The 18,906-nt window shown below is 47.8% G+C and overlaps 2 protein-coding genes across 11 annotated transcripts in view; one reads left to right on the top strand and one right to left on the bottom strand.

Moving 5' to 3' along the window:
• Positions 1–1,685: 1,685 nt before the first annotated feature.
• The window catches only part of LOC148510580 (gap junction gamma-1 protein-like), a 165,187-nt gene continuing 147,966 nt past the window's right edge, over positions 1,686–18,906 (bottom strand). For 9 of the 10 annotated variants that reach the window (XM_088442573.1, XM_088442572.1, XM_088442575.1 and 6 more), the window contains one exon: positions 1,686–3,450. In XM_088442573.1, coding sequence (XP_088298699.1) covers positions 2,195–3,430 — 1,236 coding nt within the window. In that variant the 5' untranslated portion in view covers positions 3,431–3,450 and the 3' untranslated portion in view covers positions 1,686–2,194. Of the gene's footprint in view, positions 3,451–14,714; positions 14,733–18,906 lie in introns of those variants that run through there. The other variant, XM_088442579.1, reaches the window with a different exon arrangement.
• LOC148510582 (cyclin-dependent kinase 5 activator 1-like) lies at positions 15,444–16,256 on the top strand. The gene has a single exon (XM_088442549.1). It carries the CDS (start codon positions 15,444–15,446, stop codon positions 16,254–16,256), a length of 813 nt encoding a protein of 270 aa, XP_088298675.1.

Below are 18,906 nucleotides of genomic sequence, written 5' to 3'. Positions count from 1 at the left end.
TTAGAGCAGGAAGTCCACTCGGCCTTGCGGCAGCCGAGACCCTACCCAAGGCCGCAACCACGGGGGGGGATGGAGGTGCACTTGCACCGGGTGTGCTGCTGCACCCGCCACCAGTTTCCTCCAGCATGGCGCTGCAGGGGTCTCCAGCCAGATGCCCGCTAAGATATTATTACCAGCGGGCACTTGGCTCATTCTCTGCAGCGCCGCGGTAGCCGGTGGCTGGAGTTCTCTCCTGAACTCCAGCTCCCGGCTCTCCCCACGGGCAGTATGGGAGCAGCTGGGCGGACTGGTCGGCGGCGGACATAGGAGCGGGGTTTAAGGTAAGTATTGTTTTTTTTATTTGTGTAAGCGGCACTACAAGGGCATTACTATGGGGGCATCACCATATGGGCATTACTATAGGGGTATTACTATGGGGGCATTACTATATGGGCACTACTACAGGGGCATTACAATGGGGGCATTACTATATGGGCACTACAGGGGCATTACTATGTACAATATGGGCACTACAGGGGCATTACCATATGGGCACTACTACAGGGGCATTACTATGGGGGCACTAATACAGAGCCATTACCTCAGGGGGCATTACTATAGATGCACTGCTGATGGGGCATTACTATAGGGGCACTGCTGCATTACTATGGGGGAATTACCAGGGGGGGGGGCCAAATTACTGTCTTGCCCGGGTAACAAAAATCCTAGTTTCGGCCCTGCCCTACCACAGGGTCTCGTCGCAAGGCCGATGGTCTCGATTATCGCAACAAGCTCCTGGCCGCTCACACAAGCTGTGGGTGGTCACCCACAGCTTTGGGAGCAGCCGGAGAAGAAAAAATAAATAAAAATAAAAAAACGCTCACAGACCCAGCGAGCTGCCAGTGGCAGCGAGCGGGTCTGAATCAGGGCGTTTGTGTATGGCTATTTGTTTTGCTTGCAAAATACGCATTCGCTATTGGCCATCAATGAAACTACAAATACTTCACTAATACAACTCCTAGGGATAAACTTAGTAAAGTAAGAGTTTTAGAAGTGGAGATGTTGCCCATAGCAACCAATCAGATTCTACTTAATCAGATTCTAGCTATTATCTTCTAGACGGTGCTAGTTACATGTTGGTTGCTATGGGCAATGCACAATAGTTGTCCGATTGGCCATACTCAGTATGATCTAGTTCTAAAGTTATATAGAATTACCATATTTACCAAGATTGTGTATAACCACCGTATTGCAAACTTCTTGAGGATGATAACCACACTTATAGCTTCCAAGGTGATTATGATAATATTGATTATTATTTAAACCATACTTGCATATTATTTTTAACATTCCTCTTCAGGAGAAGCCTGGAGAGGAGATGCCGCTGGCTACTTTGGAGGGCGGGACCGGGCTCTCACACCATTTTAGTCCTGTCCTACCTTAACATGAAATATACTAATTTGTACGGCCCATGTTCTGGGAGACTTGCCCTCTCTTGCAGGTGGTCGGGAGCTCCACCCGATTTTCTGGAGCCTCCCGGCCATTGCGGGAAAGTCGGCATGTATGGTCCAACTCAGCATGAGCACCTAGTGAGCGCCAAAATGTACTGAAATTCGGGAGTTTTTAAAATACAGTTTATGTCTGTACACAATTTAAATTTTTGTCATTGAACCATTTAAATTTGAACCAGGTTAAAAAAAAAATTATCAATTGGAATTTAAGCAATGCTTCATAGATGGTTCTCTTTTTTTTATAGAAAAAAAAACAAAAGTTTACAAATAAAACAATACTTAAGTACATAATAATTTCTTATTTTCCCAGTCTGTATCCCATCAGTTCCTTTGTGCAAAGCAATCATTCCAGCTGATTCTTCAGTCTAATGAATTGGGGGTCTTCAAGGTAGGTTTCTTGGAAATGAGCTTGTATATAACATGCCTGTTAAGACCCTTCAAGGGTTCATCCGCTTGTTATACCTCTGTTACTCTTAATAATATTACCACCACATTTCACAAATGTTAAAAAAAAGCACGAAAAGTTGGAATTTTGTTAGAAAAATGTAAATATATAAAGAAAAATGTATTAAAAAAAAACTGTTATTTAGTATATTATATTACATTGTGCTTAGATTTTTTTGCAGTGATTCGAGGAACCAATACTGACATGTTAACAATACATGGTATTCCAGTGGATAGTTTATTCCTGTTAAAATCTCAGATTATATCCATACAGAAGTTTTTCCGTCTTTGCTGCTGGTACTGCCTTTATCTGAGCTAGCTTTAGGCTTCGCTCCTTGCTTCTCCTGTGCGGTATTAACCCGGTTCTGCTCTACCACAGTCCCTCCAGAAGCTGGACTGCTGGTCCTAGAAGTTTGGGCATTGACCTGAGAGTTATAGCTCTGGAATGCAATGTCCAACTGCTCCTGGGCCACTCTCAAATGTTTATGTAAAGTAATGAGGTCTGAAGGCACATTATCATCGGGGCTAGTGCATTGATGCTCTTGAGCAACATTGGCCAAGTTCTGCTCATGGGCCATGACGCTGTTTGGGAGTTTGGAGGACTTGTCTGACCTAACCACCATATTGTATTCCGGAGGACAAGTGATGTTCTTTGGGTAAGAATAGTTGTAGGGTGGCTGCCTGTCTGTTTTAGTTCTCCTGTTACGAATCGCATCCCTCAGGGTTCCAAAACCAAGATGAAGCATCTCACAGATGTTAAGCAATAAGCAAAGACAGCTCACGACATACATTATGAGCAGAAATACTGTCTTCTCCGTCGGTCTGGAAACAAAACAATCTACCTTGTGGGGACATGGACGTGTATCGCACACAAAATCAGGTAGAACTTTGAAGCCGTATAAGAAATATTGACCTGCCAAGAAGCCTACTTCAAAAACGGCCCTCGACAGCAGCTGGAAGACATACATTTTCATCAATCCCTCCTCCTTAATACGCCTTCGGCCATCGTGTTTTTTATTTTCTTTATCCTTACTTTCCACTACTTTCTCTGGTTCTGCCGCAGCCTCGTAGATCATGGGCTCCGCTTCCTCTTCTTCTGGATCTTCCACATTCTCACCTGTCCGCCACCTCGCGAAGGATTTCTTCTTCTTGTGCGTTTCCCTCCGCCTGTCTTCCTCGGAAGCCCGCGCAATCCTGTGAATGGCGTAACCCAGGTACAAGACGGACGGAGCCGATATCATGATGATCTGGAAAACCCAAAACCGCACATGCGAGAGCGGGGCGAAGCTGTCGTAGCAGACGTTGTCGCAGCCAGGTTGCTTGGTGTTGCACGTGAATTTACTCTGCTCATCCGAGTAAATGGACTCCCCCCCGACTGCGGTCAGCACTATTCGGAATATAATTAGGACAGTCAGCCACACCTTCCCAACAAAGGTGGAATGATTGTGAATTTCTTCTAGGAGACGGGTTAGAAAACTCCAGCTCATGTTTGGCATAAGGGCTATTCATTTATAACCTGCAAGAAGAAAAAAAAAAATACAATGAAATGTAAACATTATATATTTACATCTTCTAAATCCTTTTTGGTTATAACATCCCAATTCCCATGTACTATCAACCTTTAGCAAGGTGGCTGTAAGACTATAGGACATACTTACCTCTTCTCCCACAACTGCCGGGAGACTCCAGAATTTGCAGGGACCCCCACAAAGCCCCGGAAGAGCGGGTGGGACTTCCGAATCCCACCCAATTCCTAATGAAGTGGGGAGTATAGGGAGGATAATGTCGGGAATCGCTGGGCAATGGGGAAGTGGCTGTGCCATTATGACATCCTATAGAATTGCCTCATATTGGTCCTAGTCCCTCCTCATGGACCTGTGGTCAGTGGCATTTCCCACGTGGAGAATATGAAGATTGACAAATATGATAATGGATGATGATAATAACAATAGGATGTCTCTACTTTATAATGGAGATGAAAAAGGCAAATGAAAAACATATGGGCCAATGTAAACTGGATTCAGCATTCCCATATAAACCACATTGGCGAATTATATTCTATATAAATTATTAGAATGCCATTTAATATGCCTGCTGCCTCCACACTGCATTCAAATGTTGCTAGTATTAGGTACTGCTGTATTACCTCATTGTAGCTTACAGCATATTTATTTATTTATTTACAGTCATTTACAGTATATAGCGCACACATATTACGCAGGGCTTCACGAAAAGCATTAGGTCATTCACATCACTTACTGCCTCAGTGGAGGTTACAATCTATGGTCCCCATTTATTAACGAGTTTTATCACCAAAACGAGTGATAAATGTCACTGTGTATGATAAATGGTGCTCCAGCCAATCAGCTCCCAACTGTCATTTTTCTAACAGTTGATAGTTGGGAGCTGATTGGCTGGAGCACCATTTATCATACACAGTGTCATTTATCACTCGTTTTGGTGATAAAACTTGTTAATAAATGAGGCCCTATATTACCTAGTACATGGACTGCAGCCAATTAACCTACCAGTATGTTTTTGGAGTGTGGGAGAAAACTCACGCAAGCATGTGGAGAACATACAAACTCCACACCAATAGGCCAGAGCGCCATAATTAGGGCTGTGCGAGCGGTGTCGTTGCACAGGGCGCAGGCATGTGGCTAGCAGGGTGCCTGAAACGGCATCCTGCAGCCAGCAGCACTACTGCAGAGCCGCCCCGGAGCATCCAAGGGACATTGCAGCCTGGCCCTGATCGCCCATAAACAGTAATGCTAGTCACTATGCCAAACCTGCTGCCTGGCATGCATTTACCAGTTGAAATAGTGAGTAAATCCACTAACTTTGACATATTGTGAAGCTCATACGTCGATGTGTCTTAACCTGCGGTTGGACTGCCATAGTCTTCTTTGTTTGGTCAAAGCGAGTGGAAGATCTGCGGTGGATGGTCTCCCAGAACGCGCCTCGTCAGTCACTCACGTATTACCCTCTTTGAAGTGCGTCCACCACAGAAATACTGCAGCACGGCTGATTGTTTCTCCATTGTATGCTTGCCGTAACATTTCATAAGTTTTATTTCCGCTTTTTCCAAGTTTGAAACCAAATTCAATCACACATCTCTGACGTAATCTCACAGACACGCCCTCCTCAACCGCCATGACGAAACTTACAAAGATTTTCCACTCGCTGTGACCAAACTAAGAAGAATACGGCAGTCCAACCGCAGATTCAGACACTTCGATGTACGAGCTTCACAATAACCAGCAGAGTTTTCGCATCTACCTATGGGACAGAAAAACAGAGGCAGTCTCATTACTTTTCAATCAGCTCTCATACTGTATATCTTATATTATTATATTAAGCTGTGTATTACTGAGTTGAATAATGTACATGGAATAACTGCAGGGTTTATAATAAACTGAATAATCCACCATGATCTCTGTTATTCCTTTGCAGCAGGTTGTCATTTTAGGAGGGAGAAGCTCCTCTAACAGGACAAACACAGAGGGAGTGATTCAGAGGTGGGCGCAGGGAAGCTATCGGGCGTAAGTGGCCACAGTTTTCCCTCTGCGCATTTGTGTCCGAGCCACAGTGATAGTTACTGCATAGAGATGCAGATCCATGCAATATCAAAGGGCGTTTCTGTGTGGTAACTTGCGGGGTGGCTACCAGATGCGGGCGTGTCGCAGGTGTGTCGGTGTCAGTGACGCAGTTGCACTGACACTGGCAGCCATGTTCAGTCAGACATTCTGCACCTGCCATAGGGAAAGTGCGCTGTCTAGGGATGTGGCCAATGATGCATCCACCTTTGAATTATACCCAGAGGGGTCTATGGGCCTGATTAAGAGCCGCTCGCAAAAAGCGAGCGCTCGCTCTGAATCAGGGCGGCCGCATGTTTTTTTTACTACACCATTTCCACACAATGCATCTTACGATGCATCTAAAATCGGCCTGAAATCGTGATAGTGTATGGCCAGCATAAGTCTGTGACTTGTTGGATGCTTGAAGCGAAGAGGACTGAGTGGACTGTAACAGTTAGTCGCCCCCCAAGTACCAGCTGCCTGCTGTGCCAGTGAAGTGAGTGCCTAGGCTGGCCTGCCTGTACTCCCTCTAGTAGGAGGCTGTGTGTGTGCTGCTGCTGCTTTCAACTGGACTGTTAGGACTCGGGAGGGTCAACTGAATGTTTTTGTTTTTTTTCTTAAGCTGGGTACACACCTAAAAGATATATCTGCACATGATGGTTGTTCATACACGCTGACCAACCATCTGTGATAGTATAGAACCCCTCTAAGCGCAAAAAATGCTCAGAGTCTGCCGGTGAAATTAAACACAATGAGGAATTCCCAAATTCCACAACATAGAGTAATGCAAATCAAACAGTAGCGATAATTCCTTGGCGCTCAAATACACTTAAAAAATGCTAATTTAAAATCACAAGCATTTTATTAGTGACATAAAAATATACAAAATCCACAAATGGTGAGGTGTTATACAGTACTAGATAATTTCATTAGAATAAATAAAGTGCTGGAGTGTATTATTGCACAGTCCTGGATAGTATTGCACACAGGGCCTGATTCAGAGCCGGACGCTCTGACCAGAGCGCTCGCTCTGAATCAGGGCCCTCCTACCTAATATTGGAGCGGCCTCCTGGCCACTCGCATAGCTGTGGGTAACCACCCACAGCATATGCGAGCGGCCAAAAAGATGGTCGCGATGGTCAAGACCATTGCGACCATCGGGCTTGCGACGAGACCCTGCGGTAGGGTCTCGCTGCCGCAAGCCCAGGAGTGCTTTTGGCTCTATCAGAGCCAAAAGCACTCCCACTGACCTCACTAGTGAGGTCAGTGGGGCAGGACCCAGACAGGCATTCCCATGGGAACGCCTCCGTCTGGGCAGCAACGCCCCCGGCACGCCCACCAAAGGGGGCGTGCTGTCACTCACCATCGACAGCACGCCCCCTTTGGTGCGAGAACCATAACGACGGCTTGGCCGTCGCTATGCGGGTCTTGCGCATGCGCACGACGGAGCTCCCTCTGTTGTGCGCATGCGCACTAGGGCACCATCGACCCGCTTTCGAGCGCTCAGTGCTCGCGAGCGGGTCTAACTCAGGCCCACAGTCCAAAGTGCTCAATACCTTCATGGGTGCTGGATATACATAAAATGACAGAGAGGATCCTACCCAGCAGAAGATATGGAGCCACAGGATGTTTCAAAATACAGGGTAAATCCGGATTACCCTGTATAGGCGCCACAAGATTTCCTCCAAAATGGCAGGATCGTCTCCCAGGTTAGTCCAAATAGAAGTGCAGCATGCAGGATTCACCAACGCGTTTCGAGCTGTTATGGAGCTCTTTGTCAAGGTATAAGCTACACCTTGACAAAGAGCTCCATAACAGCTCGAAACGCGTTGGTGGATCCTGCATGCTGCACTTCTAGTACTGTATAACACCTCACCATTTGTGGATTTTATACATTTTTATGTCACTAATAAAATGCTTATGATTTGAAATTAGCATTTTTTAACTGTATTTGAGCGCCTAGGAATTATTACTACTGTTTGATTTGCATTACTGACCAATCATCATCTGGCCGCGAGTCCCGCTGGCCGGGGGACGTTGTGCCAGTAGTGGCGTCTAAAGAATCACCGGTCATATTGCAGTATGCAGCAGTCCTCGCATAATCAGACGCTGAACAACGGGAAGGCTGGTACTAGCATTTGCATATTATTGCAGCCGCGACAGACACGAGAGCGGTCGCAGCAGCAGGGTCAACCTCTGCACCAGGCCCATTGTATGAATTGGTGGGTTCTTCACACACGAGTGGCAATGTAACAGCTGAAATGATGGCAGTTTCAGCTTTTTGGTTCAGATTCCGTAAACACACCACCCTAAAGATAAGGTGAACTGATCATTTACTGTAACAGAGTATCAGGGGCATGTCTGGGTGACACTGAACTTTTTATTTTAGCCATACTTGCCTAAGCATTTCAGGGAGATTGTAAAAGCAGCACCTATGAGCGCGGTGGTAAAGTGGGCGTGCACTGCTACATCTGAGGGGCGTGTCATAAAAATGACTTGCATCCAAATGTTACTGAGCCCCCAGGGGCGCCGAGAGGGGTGGGTACAGATTACCCGGGCCTGGGCTTCCTGAGGGGCCCAGGTCCAGCGCCGCCCCCCCCCCCCTCCCTCACAGCAGCCCAGCACACAGCGTGTGCTGAGCTGCAGTGGAGACTGCTCGTGGCTGCTGAGCACCAGCCACAGCAGTCTCCTATGCCTGTGGGGGGGAGCGATCACACTGATCGCGCCCCCTCCCTGCCTTTGAGCAGGGCTGAGGCGGCTCAGAGCGCCCCCCTCCCCAGCGCGAAGCGCCACTGCAAAACCTTTTTTTTTTTTATGGGAAGGGGGCGTGGGCGTTATATAACAGCTTCATAATGGGGGCAAGGTGCAATCAGGGAGATTGCTAATGGTAAATATACTAAAAATCGAGTCTGGTCGAGTTTTTATATATTCCAAGTCGATTAGCATCTCCAAAACTCGGGTGATTTGAGGCTCCTGAAACTCACAAATTTACTAAGAAGTGAGTTTAGTTGAGAGTGAGTTGGCCGATGCTGAAGCAGATCGAGATTTCTCTCCCGAGTAGCAAGTTTGAAGGAGATTTCTCACCCGTGATTGCAGGGTTTTCTCACTGCCTAACTCTCCCGAACAAGCCGCCTGCATATATCAGTGAGATATGTGAAGGCTGTTTGTGTGTTGTTCCTGTAAAAAAAAAAAAAAGGTAAAATATTTTTAAAAAATTACGTAGGGTTCCCCCCCCAAAAAAATAGCATAACCAGCCCCAGACTGCACAGCCAGTCCTGATTCATAAAATGACGAGGAACAAAATGTGTAGGGTTACCCTGTAATTTAGGAACCAGCACCTGGCTGCAGGGCTTGTCCTGGTTTTAAATATAGGGGGAAAAATGCATAGGGGTCCCCCTATATTTAAAACCAGCACCGGACCCAAACCGACCGGGGTGTAATGCCACAGCAATGAGACCCTATCACTGGGTCTCCAAGGCCAAAGCATTAACTCCCCAAGCCGGTCTGCCAAAGACGGGGATCTCAGGGAGGTGGGGACCCCACCAAAAATGTGTCCCCCCTATCCCGAAACTCCAGGATTGGTTGGCTCCGGCTCCTGTCTGACTGACCAGCCCACGTGGGAACTGTTTACAGTTATCAGCCACTGATTGGTTGCCTGCTCCTGACAGTTCACACTGAGCAGTCAGGAGCCGGTTAGCGGTGTATGTGGTCACACACATACAACACTAAAGTAAGTATCTGGTCCGGGTTTCGTTTTCTTTTTTTGCCAAGTACGGGGATGCTACGGAGAGCAGGATATAGGTGAGTATGGGCAGGGCCGCAACTGGGAGGGGGGGGGCTGAAATTGTGCGTACACCAGTTACCAGATATGGGGCCCATAGCCCCTGCATCCAACAGCGCCGCTGCACCCGGCGCCACAGAGAGGCTCCATTTGCCGGTCGCCCGCTGAGATTTTATTACCAGCGGGTGCCCGGCTCCTTCCTTGCAGCTCAGTGGTAGGCGGAGGCTGGAGTTCTTTCCTGAACTCCAGCTTCCGGCTCCCCCCATGGGCATTATGGGAGAGACGCCATTTTTTCCTGTGTAAGCGGCACTACAGGGACCATTACTATGGGGGCATTACCTCAGGGGGCATTACTATATGGGCACTACTACAGGGGCATTACCTTAGGGGGCATTGCTATAGGGACACTGCTGAAGGGGCATTACTATATGGGCACTGCTGCAGGGGGCATTATTATAGGGGCACTACTGAAGAGGGCATTACTATAGGGCTAGTACTACAGGGTGCATTACTATAGGTGTACTGCTGAAGGGGGCATTACTATAGGGGCACTACTACAGGGAGCATTACTATGGGGCACTGCTGCAGGGAGCATTACTATGGGACACTACTACAGGGAGCATTACTATGGGGCACTGCTGCAGGGGGCATTACTATGGGGCACTGCTGCAGGGGTGGCATTATGTGTAAATGGCATTATAATATGTGGCATTATATGTAAAGGGAATTACAATATGTGGCTATTTGTAAAGGCCATTACAATATGTGGAATTATGTGTAAAGGCCATTACAATATGTGGCATTATGTGTAATATGTTTGTTCTGTCGATATTTGTAATTTCAATAAAATTATGTGGAAATTCTTGTGGGGGTCTTCTTGGGGTCCCCACCTCCCTGAGATCCCTGACTGGCTTGGGGTATTAATGCTTTGGCTCTGGAGACCCCGTGATAGGGTCTCCTGGCTGTGGTATTACACCCCGGTAGGTTTGGGTCCGGTGCTGGTTTTAAATATAAGAGGACCCCTACGCATTTTTTCCTCCTATATTTAAAACCAGCACTGGCCCTGCAGCCAGGTGCTGGTTCCTAAATCACGGGGGAACCCTACTTGTTTTTTTCCAGTAATTTTAGGAACCAGGACTGGCTGAACAGCCTGGGGTTGGTAATGCTTTTGGGGGGGAAACCTACGTAATGTTTTACCCTTCATTTACTAAATACAGGCAGAAACATACATGGATCACACTGATCTGTGTATGTTTCTGCCAAACACGTAGCTCACAGGCAGGTGAATTGATTTCACAAATTTTTACAGGAGTATTGTCCATTCTCATGAGAGTTTAGAAACTCTCATCTTGGTAAGTTCCCGAATCCTATCTTCACTAGTGAAAAGTTGCTCGAGTTTGGCCGATGGTGAAGTGAAGAGAGTTTGCTAACTCTCCAGTAGTTTCCTGTAGCAAAGGAGATCTCTCTCCCGAGTTTGTCATTAGTAAACTTGCGAGTGGAAAAAAATGCCCAAAGTCTCCAGAGAATGCTAACTCTCCCAAACTAGAATCTTAGTAAATTTACCCTCTAGACACGTCAGGAAGATTACTACTATTTCAGGGAGTCTCCCTGACAATCAAGGAGAGTTGGCAAGTATGATTTTAGCTTCATGGTTCATACATGAAAAATGTCAGTTTTGGGGTTTAATGATCATATAAAAAAAAGCCTGTGCTCTTACTTGCTACCATTGATACTTATTCCTTCATATGCAAAACCTCACAATATACCTGCAAACGGACTTGTAGCAGGGTGATATTCCGTCGCCACCTAAGGACGTGGCCCTATAAGCTGCAGGGTGATGATCCAGGTATTGGCAGACCCTACAGATGTATAGGTGGCAAATGGTAGGATGGGTTTGCAGGATGACACAGGGTTAATGCAGAAGGTATGTACAACAGGTGCACAGTGTACATATAATGGATATAACAGATCAAACCAGGAACGTATAGTGGAGCACAGGTGGTGTGCAGACAAACAGGGAGCACACACCCATGTGTATGCATAAAGTGGTGGCAGTGATGAATGCACACACTAGCTCATATAGGGGAAGATGTATCAACTGCCGAAGCAGCATCAGCGCACGTTATGTGCGCTGATACCGCTACTTCCCCATGTATGATTGGAGGTTTGACCGGTAAATGACAGGAGCGCTATGCAATATCGGCGCTGCTATCTACAAGATAGCAGCGCCGATAGCCTGGGCTATGTATGAACGGTCAATTCGTCTGACTATTCCGCCCGCTGCAGCTGTCGCTATCGATAGCTGCAGCCTGACGATGCCCTAAGTAGGAACATCGCTGTCCCTGCTGCGGTGGCTGCCGGCTCCAGGGCTGAACGCGGGATCTTGCAATACTTGCGAGATCCCGCGCATGCTCAGTGGAGCAGGCCAGGACTAAGACACAGCGCAACAGCACTGGGCTATGTATGAACTAGGCTGATGCGCTATGTCCTCAGGCAGGGATAGCTGGAAGGGAGAGTTATCACTCCCCTGCTCCGGCCGATGAGATGTTAATATATCTCATTGTTAGTGCTTCCTGCTTCGCCTCGGTAAAAAGTGTCACTATAATACATCTCCCCTATACAGTACAGCGGTATGGCATTGGTGGAGCAGTGGGTCACTGGCCTCTGTAACTTTCTCTCTCTCCACTATGTAAACTCTCAGGGACTGAAGATGCACGGTGTGGCAACATATGCGCAGTAGCGCACAAGGATGGAGGTTGTGCCTCCGGCAGTCCAGGATTCTCGCTCTAATGGATAGAGACATCTCTCAGCACTAAGCACCCTGCAAGCCAAATGCTGGTGACCAGCAGCGGCTCCTGTACTGTCCTGTTTTACCTGAGGGGGGCTGTCGCTGCTTCTGGTCCTGGCGCCTGCATAATGAAGGTCAGGTGCTGGGACTCTCACATGCGCATGAGCGGCGGTACCGATGTGCATGCGCATAACACTAGACCAGCTTCTCAGAGCTGCATTGGTTGCAGCCTTGAGAAGCCCGGTAGGGCTGCCCAAAAGGCAGAGCAGCGGCTTCCACTGGAAGCCGCTTTCTGCTTATCTCAGCCCAGAGAGGGCCGGATTAACAATGGGACGGGTGGAGCTCCAGCTCCAGGCCTCCCATAAGAATAGGCCCACAGGCTTCATTGCAGGCAGTGCAGTGTTGACAGGTAAAAAAATGTCCTGTCACCACAAGCGGCCGTCTGACGCTCAGCAAATTCATACCCCGAGGGCGAGGCCCAACCTATTCACAGTTTCACCCGCTACCCACCCCGTCGCCAGGGGGAGGTTAGAGTTTGGCACCCCTAGGGGGGATGGTTAGGGTTTGGCACTAAGGGGGGAGGGTTAGGTTTAGGCCCTGGATGGCCTGATCCACGGGATCAGGGCGACATATCTTCTAGTGTGTACCAACCTTTACACTATCTCAGACAACCCAGCTGACAGCACATGTGTGATCTGAGGGCTCACAGTGCAGAGGTGGTGAAGGGATCTGCTTGGATCCCTCTTCGCAACCTCAGACCTTCTTCCCATTGGAAGGAGCGAGGATCCAGGAATCACCACCATCTTAAGTTGTTGTTGGGTACCACAAGCAAACTAAAGTTTGCTGAATCCTAGGCGGCTGTTAGAGAAAAGTGAAAACATGTGGACTAGCGTTTCTGCATGTGCATCAGGTATGTTCGGGATCATGAATAGGCCCCTAAACACATTTTTCCTTTTAAAGTTAAAGTCTGCCTTAAATGTTTATACAGCATAAATAATATTATAATGCCAACGTACAATCTTTAGCAATAGGCACAAGACATTATAAACTCATAGATACATAAAACAATCAGGGGTCTATTTATTAAGCAGTGTTAGGAGACAGAGTGAAAAGTGATAAGGTGCCAGCCAATCAGCTCCTAACTGCCATCTCACAGGCTGTGTTTGAAAAATGACAGCTGGGAGCTGATTGGCTGGCAGCTTATCACTTTTCACTCTGTCTCCTAACACTGCTTAGTAACTAGACCCCTCAGTCATTTAAGTTACACAAAATGCTGCTTATTGTAACATACCTCCATATTACATTGTGTTTAATACCTAAGCCTGTAAATTACTTTGCAGAAAAATCCTCACTGCGACAGCTGTCGCAGGCCCATTGCAGCACATGGGTAGTGTGATATACAGGCATGCGCAGTAGAAGAAAATCAGCCATTTGTGAAAACATCGGCATTGTGACCGTTTCTGAATCAGGCCCACAGATCACACCCTTTTACAAAACAAAATAATTATTTTTGATATACAGTAGCTCCACTATAAAGTGGTTGAAGGTAGGTGCTAGCTGTACCCTCCGTGGATCCTCACGGCACAGGCCACACCCCCTGTGCAAACCACACTGCTAGTTATGCACCCACATCAATAGTCACACTGCACAGCGCTGGTCACACCCTCTCTAGCAGCACACAAAAGCCCCTAAATAAATGTCAGCTCCAGGCCCTTTTGGAACTTAATCTGGCACTGGTGTGGGGGCCCCTGGATGACCGCCCCGTCCGCCCTGCCTATAATCCGGTCCTGCATACTATTATAATACACAGCATGTTACCTACTAGTGTGTATGTGAGAGCAGACACCGGCATCTTACAGCGCAGACACACACAGTAACAATGTGTAGCGCTGCCTTTATGTCTGCTTAGTTACAGCATCATCCACACTGCAGAGATCGTCTGATACATCGCCGATAGCCGTACGCAGCTGCACAGAGGACGAGATGTATGAACAGGCGTTAGGGAAATTAGTGGTATCAGTGCACGTTATGTGCGCTGATACTGCTTCTTCCCCATGTATTAATATGGGGTTGGGTGGAAAATGATATGTACCACTGTCATTATTGGCGCCGCTATCTAGAAGACAGCGCGCCGATGTACCACCCAATGTATGACTGCAGCTGATGTTCCCCTATCACCACAGCAGGGACAGCACCGTCCCTGGTTCCCGCGGCTGCCGACACCGGGCTGCATGTGAGATCTCGTGTATGCCCAGTGGAGCCGGCCTAAGGTAAGACACAGCGCTAGGCTAATGCACTGTGGGGTCTGGCAGGGATCGCCGGAGGGGGCATTATCACTTGTTATTACATCTCGTCAGTACTGCTTCCTGCTTTGCCTCGTTAAAGAGGTGAAGCAGGAACAATTTTAGGGGCATGATGCATGCGGCTATAATACATCTCCCCCAGAGAGAGCACTTTTGAATTTGGCGCCTCAGTTGTGATAAAAATGAATACATAAAAGTGTCCTTATAATATATAGTACATATCTAATACATCAGGACACGTTTCTCACTATGGTGACAAAGCCACGGCATGATCTGGACCTAAAACTCACTGTAAAGATGCAGTTTTAGTCGGCGAGCAGAGCTCCTTACCTTCACCTGTGACTGATATCTAAGGTAAAGGGTCCGGATGTATAAGCTAAACCAGATACAGAAAACAGTGTTAAGACAAATCTCTGCCAACATAAATGAGATTTTCTATGTCAGTGAAATGTAAATTGACTCCCTCTTCTTTGGACTTTGGTTTAACACCGGTTTGTTATAAGGGGTTTTAATTTATTAGGATTACACAAAAATCTCACACAGAACCTCAGAGTTAATGATTTATTTTAGGAAATTGCTATAATGAATTTCAAAAACTATAATTTCATTTTGATGGCTTGTGCTACCTGGGTGCCACAGACTTGCGTATTCAGTTAATGATTTTACTCTTAATATTTACACACTGGACATAGATAATCAGTGCTAGATTGGTTTACTATAGTTTTCTGCTGTTGCCTGGCCAGCACATTCAGTGTACTCACAAAAGGTTATGTCACTTTTTGAATTGTCTAGAATGTTATCAGTAGCTCATTAGCATAAATAACGCATCACAATCATCACTCCGTGTCACAATGCCCAATGTAAGCAGAGTACCTCTGACAACAACTTCCTGGACTCAGTCGCTGCCTAGTCTACAAACGGGCAGCTTCTTTCACAAAGTGCTGGATACGGATTGTGCCTATCTGATTGTCTGCTGCAGTCAGAACCACCACAGATCCGAATCTGAATTTGATTCCTGCAGACATTTCTGCTTGCAGGTACCGTGGATAAAGAATAGGAATGTGGAATTGTTTCCCATTTCGGTGCTTCCGAAAGACGGGTCAGCCCAAGGAAGAATTATCAAATGTGACCCATCACACTGCTGTCGAGAACAGCAAGACTGGAAGATCTGTCGAAAGACAGTCGCTCATATGGCGTTTTAGGCGATTTATGTCTAAGAGGAGACAACGCAGACATGGTGAAACCGATGTCACTCATCTCATCAGAGAGAGCATGAAGGATTCTCTATCCTGTGTTGATTTAACAACTTTCACGCAGGCCTCAGACAACACTTTTGCTAAGAAGCTTGCTTCTAATGTTGTTGAAGACGAGCAAGTGTGCTTGAATCCAAAATGCACAAAGATGCAGGCATCCACCAGCGAGCTCCTGAGCTGCTTTGCCGAGTTCATCTGTGGAAGTTGTCACCAGCTGAACAATCTGTCACCTACAGATATAATTTTATGGATGACAAGTATAGACGACTCTCTCACTCAATACTGGCAGGAAGAAGGCTTCATCAACCCGGCCAATGTAGTGTTCCTCTACATGCTCTGCCGAGAGTTCAATCTATCAGAGTTGGACAGTGAGCAAGACCTACTGGCATTTCTATCCACATGTCTGTATATATCCTACGCATACTTGGGTAGTGAGATCTCCTATCCAATGAAGCCATTCCTAGTGGAAAGTTCAAAGGAAGACTTTTGGAGCCGTTGCCTCTACATCATTAATTTCATGAGCTCAAAGATGCTGCGCTTCCATGCCGACCACCATTATTTCATCCAGATCTTTGTTGATCTCAAAGCTGAGGGTGAACAGGAGAGCAGCATAGTATAGTACTGGACAAGTAATCAACATTACTCCAGGCTAAATACTATAAACAGCAATCTCCACCATCCGATCCATGCTGTGAACTAATACAGCAAGCTTCACCATCAGCTCCAGGCTGTCCACTGACACAGCATTCTTCATCATCAGCTCCAGGCTGTGCACTGACACAGCAAGATCTACCATCAGCTCCAGACTGTGCTCTGACACAGCAGGCTTTATCATCAGCTCCAGACTGTGCTCTGACACAGCAAGCTTCATCAGCTCCAGGCTGTGCACTGACACAGCAAGCTCTACCATCAGCTCCAGGCTGTGCTCTGACACAGCATGCATCATCATCAGCTCCAGACTGTGCTCTGACACAGCAAGCTTCATCATCAGCTCCAGACTGTGCTCTGACACAGCAAGCTTCGTCATCAGCTCCAGGCTGTGCACTGACACAGCAAGCTCTACCATCAGCTCCAGACTGTGCTCTGACACAGCAGGCTTTATCATCAGCTCCAGACTGTGCTCTGACACAGCAAGCTTCATCAGCTCCAGGCTGTGCACTGACACAGCAAGCTCTACCATCAGCTCCAGGCTGTGCTCTGACACAGCATGCATCATCATCAGCTCCAGACTGTGCTCTGACACAGCAAGCTTCATCATCAGCTCCAGACTGTGCTCTGACACAGCAAGCTTCGTCATCAGCTCCAGGCTGTGCACTGACAGAGCAAGCTCTACCATCAGCTCCAGACTGTGCACTGACACAGCAAGCTTCATCATCAGCTCCAGGCTGTGCACTGACACAGCAAGCTTCATCATCAGCTCCAGACTGTGCTCTGACACAGCAAGCTTCGTCATCAGCTCCAGGCTGTGCACTGACACAGCAAGCTCTACCATCAGCTCCAGACTGTGCTCTGACACAGCAAGCTTCATCATCAGCTCCAGGCTGTGCACTGACACAGCAAGCTTCATCATCAGCTCCAGGCTGTGCTCTGACACAGCAAGCTTCACCATCAGCTCCAGGCTGTGAACTGACACAGCAAGCTTCATCATCAGCTCCAGGCTGTGCACGGACACAGCAAGCTCTACCATCAGCTCCAGACTGCGCTCTGACACAGAAAGCTTCATTATCAGCTCCAGGCTGTGCACTGACACAGCAAGCTCTACCATCAGCTCCAGACTGTGCTCTGACACAGGAAGCTTCATCATCAGCTCCAGGCTGTGCACTGACACAGCAAGCTTCATCATCAGCTCCAGACTGTGCACTGACACAGCATGCTTCATCATCAGCTCCAGGCTGTGCACTGACACAGCAACAAGCTCTACCATCCGCTCCAGACTGTGCTCTGACGCAGCATGCTTCATCATCAGCTCCAGGCTGTGCTCTGACACAGCAAGCTCTACCATCAGCTCCAGACTGTGCTCTGACACAGCAAGCTTCATCATCAGCTCCAGACTGTGTTCTGACACAGCAAGCTTCATCATCAGCTCCAGGCTGTGCTCTGACACAGCAAGCTTCATCATCAGCTCCAGGCTGTGCTCTGACGCAGCATGCTTCATCATCAGCTCCAGGCTGTGCTCTGACACAGCAAGCTCTACCATCAGCTCCAGACTGTGCTCTGACACAGCAAGCTTCATCATCAGCTCCAGACTGTGTTCTGACACAGCAAGCTTCATCATCAGCTCCAGGCTGTGCTCTGACACAGCAAACTTCATCATCAGCTCCAGGCTGTGCTCTGACACAGCAAGCTTCATCATCAGCTCCAGGCTGTGCACTGACACAGCATGCTTCATCATCAGCTCCAGACTGTGCACTGACACAGCAAGCTTCATCATCAGCTCCAGGCTGTGCACTGACACAGCATGCTTCATCATCAGCTCCAGACTGTGCACTGACACAGCAAGCTTCATCATCAGCTCCAGACTGTGCTCTGACGCAGCATGCTTCATCATCAGCTCCAGGCTGTGCTCTGACACAGCAAGCTCTACCATCAGCTCCAGACTGTGCTCTGACACAGCAAGCTTCATCATCAGCTCCAGACTGTGTTCTGACACAGCAAGCTTCATCATCAGCTCCAGGCTGTGCTCTAACACAGCAAGCTTCATCATCAGCTCCAGGCTGTGCACTGACACAGCATGCTTCATCATCAGCTCCAGACTGTGCACTGACACAGCAAGCTTCATCATCAGCTCCAGACTGTGCTCTGACGCAGCATGCTTCATCATCAGCTCCAGGCTGTGCTCTGACACAGCAAGCTCTACCATCAGCTCCAGACTGTGCTCTGACACAGCAAGCTTCATCATCAGCTCCAGACTGTGTTCTGACACAGCAAGCTCTACCATCAGCTCCAGACTGTGCTCTGACACAGCAAGCTTCATCATCAGCTCCAGACTGTGTTCTCACACAGCAAGCTTCATCATCAGCTCCAGGCTGTGCTTTGACACAGCAAGCTTCATCATCAGCTCCAGGCTGTGCTCTGACACAGCAAGCTTCATCATCAGCTCCAGGCTGTGCACTGACACAGCATGCTTCATCATCAGCTCCAGACTGTGCACTGACACAGCAAGCTTCATCATCAGCTCCAGACTGTGCTCTGACACAGCAAGCTTCGTCATCAGTTCCAGACTGTGGGCCTGATTCAGAGCTGGACGCTCTGACCAGAGCGCTCGTTCT

The sequence above is a fragment of the Taudactylus pleione genome, unplaced genomic scaffold (assembly GCF_031769625.1).
Source record: "Taudactylus pleione unplaced genomic scaffold, aTauple2 ptg000314l, whole genome shotgun sequence".
NCBI classification, from domain to species: Eukaryota; Metazoa; Chordata; class Amphibia; order Anura; family Myobatrachidae; genus Taudactylus; species Taudactylus pleione.
Note: the sequence above shows the minus strand (reverse complement) of the source record. Positions and strands in the feature narration are given on the sequence as shown.